The 9793-nt window shown below is 42.2% G+C and overlaps 1 protein-coding gene across 2 annotated transcripts in view; it reads left to right on the top strand.

The window, feature by feature from the left end:
- Positions 1-9793, top strand: part of LOC102293726 (pecanex 3) — a 28765-nt gene that overhangs the window by 16342 nt on the left and 2630 nt on the right. For both annotated transcript variants that reach the window (XM_005941406.2, XM_042228322.1), the window contains 18 exons: positions 9-118; positions 432-537; positions 621-713; positions 806-956; positions 1895-2039; positions 3146-3323; positions 3504-3612; positions 3891-4020; positions 4127-4185; positions 4287-4502; positions 6742-6995; positions 7259-7489; positions 7792-7895; positions 8000-8147; positions 8260-8490; positions 8601-8875; positions 8957-9126; positions 9248-9654. In XM_005941406.2, coding sequence (XP_005941468.1) covers positions 9-118; positions 432-537; positions 621-713; positions 806-956; positions 1895-2039; positions 3146-3323; positions 3504-3612; positions 3891-4020; positions 4127-4185; positions 4287-4502; positions 6742-6995; positions 7259-7489; positions 7792-7895; positions 8000-8147; positions 8260-8490; positions 8601-8875; positions 8957-9126; positions 9248-9654 — 3117 coding nt within the window. The remainder of the gene's footprint in view (positions 1-8; positions 119-431; positions 538-620; positions 714-805; positions 957-1894; positions 2040-3145; positions 3324-3503; positions 3613-3890; positions 4021-4126; positions 4186-4286; positions 4503-6741; positions 6996-7258; positions 7490-7791; positions 7896-7999; positions 8148-8259; positions 8491-8600; positions 8876-8956; positions 9127-9247; positions 9655-9793) is intronic.

Genomic DNA, 9793 nt, shown 5'->3' with positions numbered 1-9793 from the left:
TCCATCAGGCACCGTGGGGGGACGCCCATGTTCCAGTACTGTTCTCCGCGTTTTGTGGGCTACTCCTGGCCTTATCCTACCACCTGAGCCGCCAAAGCAGCGATCCTACCATCCTTTGGTCAGTATTTCCTGTTTCATATCGGCAATGATGGTCTTGGGAGTCTTTATTGAATCTTCTTTTTAGATCCAGAATAGATTAACAGTTACTTAAAGAAGTCTATATAGCAAGATAGATAGCAATAGATAGCAAGTCTAAAGTGTAGTTTGTGTGTTTTACAAAGTTAGCTACAATCCAAGACATAAAAATGATGCTAATGGCCAAGAGACACTGCTGCTGTCTTGATCATCTGTGAAGACTTTGATGATAGATTTTATCTTTCTGTGGTATTTCTTGTAACTCTTTCTTTTATGCTTTTTACCCATAACATCAGGTCACTGGTCCGGTCTAAATTATTCCCAGAACTGGAGAACCGAAACCCAGAAGAACCCCCTGTGGAAATCAAGGACCCTCTTCCTGATAAGCTACGCAACTCTGTGGTAACTACTGTTGCTCACCAGCCTGCAGTTTAATTTTTATGTAATGATTTAATTAGTTTTAAAATCAATCTGTCTATTTATAGAAAGAGATTCTTCATTCGGACCTCGTCATCTGTCCCCTCATGGCTGTGATTACCTTTGCCATCAGTGCCAGCACAGTTTTCATCGCTCTTCAAGTTAGTTGGAGCAGTATGCATGACCTTACTCTCGCATCATTTTTGTATATAGACTTAATTAAAATGTTCCTCTTTTTGCTCTTGCTCCGCAGCCTGCTCTTAGCGTTGTCTTATACATCCTGGCTGGAGTTGTTGGCTTCATTACACACTATCTCCTGCCTCAGCTCCGCAAACAGCTGCCATGGTTCTGCCTGGCTCACCCTTTGCTCCGCTCCAAAGAGTATAGTCAATTTGAGGTCCGAGGTGGGTGTCTGATTGCATCTTTTATCTTCATTCACATGCACAGAAAAATAACAACATCTAGAAATACATGTATAGTATAACAGGCTTTGGAAACTGAAATGTTATAAGTTGTTCTAATTACAAAAAAGTAAGATCTCCAGCTGAAAGTGCTCTTGAGAAAACACTCCCGGCAAACTTCATAGGCTGCTTCACCAGACAATACATAACTATTTTTAAATGACAGTCAGCTGCATATTTTGAATATGATTTGAATATCATTGATATATTAAGTAATATATACACTCAACACTAAAAATAAATCAGTTATTTTATCTCAAGATTTTTGTGTTAGAAGTTGTTTAAAATGATCAAATTACTGTCATGTCTTCTTGAGTTTATCTTTAAATATTTTACAGACATTTTTTGCAATGTTTTTAATGGTGCTAGTCAGCCACAACTTTAAAAGCATCTGCTTAATATTGAATAGATTCTCCTTGTGCTACTAGAATAGCTCTGATTCATCAGAACATGGACATTGGAGCCTTGGGGTGTCTGGCACTGAGATGGTGACAGTGATAGTTCCTGTGGGCCAGTTTAGGCTTGATTTTTGAAATTTAGTGGCCAGGCCTGGTCTCTTTATTGAATTCGTGGTAGAGGTTGCAGTGTGGTAGAGCATACAAGCCTGCTGGAGAAGGATGGGTATTTCTGGGAGTATCGTTACAACCCAGAAACATCCACATGAATCCCAAGTGAGTAACACTGATCTCACAATCCTGCAGTGATGATCAGATCAGTTTTATTCATGTCATCTGTCAGTGGTTTTATTGTTGTGGCTAATTAGTGTATTGAACCTCTTTTAAAACTTCACTTTTTTTCTTCTTCACAGCTGTGGTGGGATATCTGCAGTTTGTGAATTACTCCACATTTGTAACATATTTTTTTCTTTCTGTTTGACCCAGATGCTGCTCAGTTGATGTGGTTTGAGAAGCTGTACGCATGGCTTCAGTGTGTGGAGAAATATTTTATCTACCCAGCTGTAGTGCTGAACTCCCTGACCACAGAAGCTCGAACAGTGGGCCAGAATCACAAAGAGCTGGACATCTAGTAAGCATTTCCTCGTCCTGGTTCTGTTAATATTTTAAATGTTATACTGTTATACTGTTCTTTATCTCTGCTCCCTGTGGACATGTGCTGTCTGCTGGATGTGTTGAACTCTCCCATGTGTGCCTTATGTCCCATCTCCCTCTGCTGTCTTCTTTTTCCCGTCATCTCCAACCGGTGGTGGCAGCTGCCCCTCCCTGAGCCTGATTTTTTTTTTTTTCTTCTGGTCTTTTGATAGTTGGTGTTTTCTCTAATATTGTACCCCCTTTCCCTACAGTATAGTTTCTTGTGGGGACAGTTGTTGTGATTTGGCACTATATACATCCATTCGAATTGAATTGAACTCTTGAAACGGGTGATTTAAAAATGTGAACATAAAGAGAAATTTGTCAGGTTTTATTTCATTAAACAGTGTAGTAGTATATTGTATGTTACCTGTGATTTTCTTTTCTTTGAAGAAGTAGTAGTTTGTTTTTATCATTTTCAAAAAATGAGTGTGAGAACCACAGTGAAGATTTTTACAGCAGTCTTTGCAGTCGTGTAAAAAACTGATGATTCAGTAGCTTTTAAAGCTTCAGTTCATTCAGTTTTGTGCACTTTTCTTTGTGCACAGCTCCATTAAGGTCCCACCACAGCATTTCAGTTAGGTTAATGTCTGGAGTTTTTTGGGCCCATTGCAGCATCTTAATTGTTTTAATTTTCACACATTTTGTGTAGATTTGCTGCTGTGATTGGAATTATTGTTCTGTTGCACCAACTCACTTTTGGCTAAGGACACACTGGCTGATGATCACTTAATGAACTTTTTATTAGCAGCACCTTGCTGCTACTTACACTCTTAATTCTCTAGGAATTAAAGGTGGATTTAGTTTTTCACGGGACTGTATAAAGTGTTGTGAAAACCTTTCTTTTCACATCACTGTAAAATTATGCACACTTCTCTGCAAACTCTAAAGAAAGGGGTTAAACTGTAGCACGTACACGCAATCACTAGCACCTGTTGTTGAATAATCATTTCATTTCTTACTGTTGTTGTAACCATATGTTAGCATGTGTTGATTTTTTTCTTCTTTCTTCCCCCTCCTCTCTCTCTTCCTCGAACCCTCCAGTAGCCGAGCTTTCTTTATCTCGGTAGCTGGAATGAAGCTGCTTCGTTCGTCCTTCTGTACCCCATCGCAGCAGTACGTCACACTGTGCTTCACCACACTCTTCTTCCACTACGACTATCCACATTTCTCAGAGACCTTCTTAATCGATTACTACTTCATGTCCATTCTCTTCAGCAAGGTTAGAAAACATTTCATATTTGTAGCATTCTTTCGTCACAAATGATTTTGTTCTACTTTAGAAACAGCTTCCTGCACACAAATAGTCTTAATCGTCTTATTTCTGTAGCAAATATGAATACTATTTTTACATGCGCATGTGTGTGAGAGTTGATAATGATGAATGTTTGAATGTTTTCAGATGTGGGACCTGCTGTACAAGCTGCGTTTCGTGTTGACCTACATTGCCCCCTGGCAGATCACTTGGGGCTCAGCCTTTCATGCCTTTGCTCAGCCCTTTGCTGTGCCCCGTATCCTTATTCAGCTTGATTTTGTGATAGTAGGAATACACCAGTGCCAAATTTAAGGTTGATAGAGTATAAGATGGCAAATTGTAGCTTTAAGATGTGACAAAGGTATTTTATGTTGCAAGATTATTGAATTGTTTTGCATTACTGCACAGAGGTTATTGTTATTTTGTGCTGTATTCTTTATTTTGATAGTCTAAGTGTCAGTGAAGTTATTCAGTGGCGATTTTTGTTTTGCTTTGGGGGTTTTGGTGACATGTCCTTAACTCTTGCTATTTCAGACTCTGCTGTTCTTTTTGTCCAAGCTGTCTTTTCTGCCATCTTCTCCACACCTCTCAATCCTGTCCTTGGCAGTGCTGTATTTGTCACCTCATACACCAGGCCCGTTAAATTCTGGGAGCGCGACTACAAGTATGTGTTTGGTTAAATAACCTTTGCAAGTGTGAAACTGTATATCTTACACTCTTAATATAAATTAAATCTATTTGGTTTTAATCCTAATTTGTCCTGTTTACAGCACCAAGAGGGTCGATCATTCCAATACTAGACTTGCCACCCAGTTAGACCGCAACCCAGGTATGCCACAGTGTTCCCTCCTGACGATGCTTATCGATTTTTGTTCTGAAATGAAGGTGACAGTCTGGTTTTTTTTGTTTTTGTTTTTTTTTATCATTAAGGTGCTGATGACAACAATTTGAACTCTATTTTCTATGAGCACCTGACCCGCTCTCTGCAGCACAGCCTCTGTGGAGACTTACTGCTCGGCCGCTGGGGGAACTACAGCACGGGCGACTGCTTCATCCTCGCGTCAGACTACCTCAACGCTTTGGTCCACATCATCGAAATCGGCAACGGCCTTGTGACCTTCCAGCTGAGGGGTCTAGAGTTCAGAGGTCAGCAGCATGCGATGTTTAGAGCTCATAAAATAGTAATGTAGTTTTTAGTTGTTTACCATCTTGTTGTGACGTGGACATCAGTCAAATGTTGTGAAAAAGTACTTATTATGGGGATGTAGCTTAATCAGTAGTTAAAAAGAGGTTTCTGATGGCACTAGTTTCCCTGGAATATAAAGCTTTAGGTGGCAGCAGACGTAGAAGTTTCTCGATTTAACTTGTCATAAAGTAAATGTTAAATAAATGTAAATGTCGTCACATTATTTCATGCCGATAGAAAAATTACACGATTGACGATGAAATTCGTACCCTGTGCAATTATGTCTGCCATTAAGTATGAAATCTCCGTGGAAAATGAAGGCTTGATTGCAGAGGAATGAGGGGGAGAGATTGAAAAGTCGTCTAAAGCCACTTCACCTTCATATTTTGAAGATTACTTTGTGTTTAAGTTCTTACAGCATATTTTTATTCTTAAAAGAGATCAGTTTCACATCTGTCGGTTTATTTTAAGGTCATTGAGGATTCAAAAAAAAAAAAAAGTTGTGCGTCAGCCTCTGAAGAGGTTGTCACTTGGCAAAGCGGGGCTTTATGATCTATAATGATACGACCTTAAAACTGATGATTTTTTTGGTTAAGTTTAATCTTTTTTTATTTTTTAGCTGAGTAAAATTATTCAAGGCCAAGCATTGAATGTGTGGGCAGTGAAGTGTTTCTACCTGTTCTTAATCATATCGTTCCTCTTGTTTCTCTCCTGCTGGAGTCTGTGACAGCTGCTAGAGCTGTAGGGTAAAAGATTATTAAATTTGACACTCTGACTTTGACAGTCATTTCACCAAGTTTCATTATAATGTCTCACTCTGTCACGACCAGTGAATGAGTGATTGGAGCTCTCTTTATGCACACAGCTTTTAAAGCGTTTAAAGAATATGATCACACTGTCACTGGATTCGTCGTATCTCAGAAATGCTTTGACCTATTGGAGACCTATTGGCATTTGGACACCACATCAAATAATTAGGTGGTGTTTAGCCTTAAATAAGCATAACATCTCTTATTGGTTATACCCCGTGTGACACATGTTAGCCTAATTTGGTGACTCTTAAAAACCTCACCAAGATTTTATTGATTTTAAAACTCATTAAAGTCAGTCCAAATTAGCTGAAGAGTCTCATGTGTTGACATGAAACCTATGTACAGCACCTCTTACCAGCGTAATTTTAGAAAACAAAAAAGGTCACCTTTTAACACAAGATACTTTTTCTGATTTTATCAAAGTTCATTTTCTGCAAGGGGTGGCAGTCTAAGCAGAGATATCAACATTTCCCTTTCCCCAGCGACCTCCTACAGCTCATCCGGGCAGAAACTGAGGCGTTTCCGAATTAATGGAGAGCTATAATCTCTCCAGGGTGTACTGGGTTTGCCCCAGGGCTGCCTCTCAGTAGGACATGCCCCAGAACACCTCATGTAGGAGGCATTCTAGTCAGATCCATCAAACTACCTCAAATGTGGAGGAGTTAGTGGCTCTTTTCTGAACTCTATCACCTTATCACTGTGGGAGAGAGCAGCCACCCTTCAGAGAAGCTAATTTCCACCACTTGTATCAATGATCTTGTTCTTTCAGTCACTACCCAGAGCTTGTGACCGTATGGGAGCTGGAGTAGCTAGAGATAATTGATACCTCTACCACAACAGACCAGTGCAGCATCCAGTACAGATACTGTGCCACTCTGTCAATCTCTTGCTCCGCTCCTCCTGACTCATGAATAAGACCCAGAGATACTTAAACTCCTCCACTTAGAGCAGCAACTCATCCCAGATGTGGAGGATCTCCTTCGTGTTATTGTACAGTCTTTACCTTAGAGTATAAAGCACCTTTAGATGACTGTTGTTCTGATTTGGCGCAGTATGAATAAAATTGAATTGAGTGAAGACACCCTTTTGACCTCAGACTTGGAGGTGCTAATTTTCCTCGCAGCTGCAAACTGCCTTAGCCCAAGCTGGAGGTCACAGGCTGACGAAGCCAAACAAACCAAGAACAAAGACGAGATCCTGAGGCCAATCAAGCCAAAACCGTCAGCCAATTACAACACACGCAGAAACTCTGTCCATAAAAGTTTTAAACACATTATGCAGATATTTTTTTTTTTTTGAAGTTGTGTTTTCCAGGCAGATTGTGTCAGTGTCATCTGTTGGAGCCCTTTAATAGAGCAGCTAATCCTTATGTTTCACATCTTTCCAGGTACCTACTGTCAGCAGAGGGAGGTAGAAGCAATCACAGAAGGGGTGGAGGAGGATGAAGGCTGCTGCTGCTGTGAACCAGGTCACCTGCCTCACATGTTGTCATTCAATGCTGCCTTTGGACAGCGCTGGCTGGCCTGGGAGGTGGCTGCTACAAAGTACGTGCTCGAAGGCTACAGCATCAGCGACAACAATGCCGCCTCCATGTTGCAAGTATTTGACCTTCGTAAGATCCTCATCACATACTACGTCAAGGTGAGCCAATGTTGAGGAGCTGTTTTTACTCTGTTCTCACATCATGCTTTTTGCGTTTTATTGCAGTTGGTTTTGTTTACTTTAGTTGACTCGAGGCTGTTTTACTTCTGTGATGAAGAGCAAGTCATAGAAATTTAGAAGCTAAGATATGAAGCTAAAATATGCACATACTTGTAATCCTTGATGTGGATTTAAAGCTGTCTACAAAAATGTTTTCCTAGCGTGACTAGTATTTTGGATTATGTATTTGTTGCGTCCAATAGAGCATCATCTACTATGTGAGTCGATCTTCTAAGCTGGAAGAGTGGCTGACCAATGAAACAATTCAGGAGGCTTTACGACCTTGTCTCGGATCAAACTACGTAGACAGTGACCCCACCTTCAACCTGAACATTGACGAGGACTATGATCACAGAGCGTCCGGCATCACCCCGTCCTCATTCTGCATGGTTTACCTGGACTGGATTCAGTACTGCAACAGCAGGCGCCAAACAGTAAGACTCCTCCACAACATTTAAACTATAATGTCACATACGTGGGTTGCTTTTGAAGTGCTTTTTCCCTTATGCTACACATATTTTGATCATAACGGATCAAGTATATCTTGCTTTCATGTGCACAAGAAGATGCTATTTGGTCGCATTTTTCTAAATGACATCTGTTGTCTTCCACTTTATGTCTGTCATTAGGATACTTTTTTCATCATTACAAACAAGTGAAATGTTTAATAACAGAAATACAGAAGGCATTAAATGTACAACATTGCACAATTTATTTGTGCTTCCCTATGTTTTAGCCGGTGACTTGCGAAAGAGATTCTCCACTTGTCAACCTCTGTTTTGGCCTCTGTATCCTGGGAAGAAGAGCCTTGGGCACGGCCTCACACAGCATGTCAGCAAGGTAAGTTCACCAGGCCGCACAACCATGTCTGTCACTGTTGCTGATGCCATGCATATATATGCTAAGAATATGGCAGATTTATTGTTGTTTTGTTTGTTTGACAGCTTGGAACCGTTTCTCTATGGCCTTCATGCACTCTTCAAGGGAGACTTCCGCATCACATCTCCTCGTGACGAGTGGGTGTTTGCGGATATGGACCTGCTGAATCGGGTCGTAGCACCAGGAGTGCGGATGTCACTCAAACTGCACCAGGTACCAGAGAAGAAAACTAGTGCTGGAGTGCCAATATTTACTCTTTTTATTTTTATTTATTTATTTTTTGATACTGAAGTGAGACTGTTTGTATAATCTGTGTTTCTTTCAGGATCACTTTACATCTCCAGATGAGTACGAGGATCCTATGGTCCTGTTTGACGCCATCACTGCCAATGAGGAAAAGATGTTGATATCACACGAGGGTGACCCCGTGTGGCGAAGCGCTATTCTAGCAAACATGCCTTCACTCCTAGCACTGCGCCACATCATGGATGACGGCAGTGACGAGTACAAGATCATCATGCTTAACAAGAGATTCCTCAGCTTCAGAGTTATCAAGGTCGCAGCTTGTTACGTTTAGCACTTCTTCTTTTTTTTGTCTTGTTGTCTCTGACTCATCACATGCCTGGATTGTCAGATCCTCATCTCTCTTTTTTCTGCCCTCCATAGGTGAACAGAGAGTGTGTGCGTGGGTTGTGGGCGGGGCAGCAGCAGGAGCTGGTTTTCCTGCGCAACCGTAACCCCGAACGAGGAAGCATTCAAAATGCCAAACAAGCGCTGAGGAATATGATTAACTCCTCGTGCGACCAGCCCATCGGCTACCCCATTTACGTGTCCCCCCTCACAACCTCTTATGCTGGGGAACACAGCCAGCTCCGCTCTGTGTGGGGAGGACCAGTCAGCCCACACAACATTTACACCTGGCTCATCAGCAGCTGGGACAGGTGCAAATTCTTTGCTTAAATAAATGTACACATGAGCTTTAAGAGAGAGTAAGCATAACTGTAACATATGTCTCCCTGCAGGTTACAGAAAGGGTGCGGGGCTGGCTGCAACAGCGGGGGGAACATAGAAGACTCAGACTGTGGAGGCGGCTCCACCTCCATCTCCACCAACCCAGCTGTTCACACCACCCAGAGTACACCAGCCTCCAGCCTTCCACAGCCACACATCACCACTGTCCAGCCCTCGATGGGTAAGAACTGAAACAGAAATGGAGGTGTTTTTGTTAGCTTGTTATGGTCACATGAAGATGAAATGTATTGCAAGTATTTTATTTTTAGGAGTTAAAAGTGCTTTTTTTTCTTACACTTCAGGCACAGACAACCCTGTTGGTCCAACCCAGAGCTGGCATCACCACCCTCAGCCTCTCCCATTAGCTCTGCTCAGCCAGTCAGAGGGCAGAATGGAGGCAGGACTTCTCTCATCCCTACAGCGTACATCCTCCATCCAGGGTCTCCTGGGCCAGCAGCTGTCCAGCTCCCAGCTCTCCTTCAGCAGCTCAGTGGCTCCTCCACCTCTGCCAGGCCCGGAGCGCTTCTGCCCAGCAAGTCTCCTGGAGAGCTCGGGGCACAGAACGGGCCAGCGGGCTGGCCTTGGCCCGGGCAGCGGACTACACTATGAGAGCCACTTTAGCAAGTGGAGTTTTTCAGGGAGGAAGGGCTTTAATGGACCAGCTGCAACGGAGGGGGAAGGAGCACCATTACAGACCATACGCACACAGGTAAGGAGACTGTCCATAGTTGTTCAGTTCTTTAAAAAGATCCAGAAATACAGATACTCACGCTCAGTCAGTACACTCTGATGCATAAATCACCTGACTCTTTCTCTATTAATCAAACAAATCCAGCAAATATAGCCCT

This window comes from Haplochromis burtoni, unplaced genomic scaffold, assembly GCF_018398535.1.
Source record: "Haplochromis burtoni strain Fernald_Lab_line unplaced genomic scaffold, NCSU_Asbu1 Contig_318, whole genome shotgun sequence".
Classification (NCBI taxonomy): Eukaryota; Metazoa; Chordata; class Actinopteri; order Cichliformes; family Cichlidae; genus Haplochromis; species Haplochromis burtoni.
The sequence above is the reverse complement of the archived record's forward strand: the minus strand, read 5'-3'. Positions and strand labels throughout refer to the sequence as shown.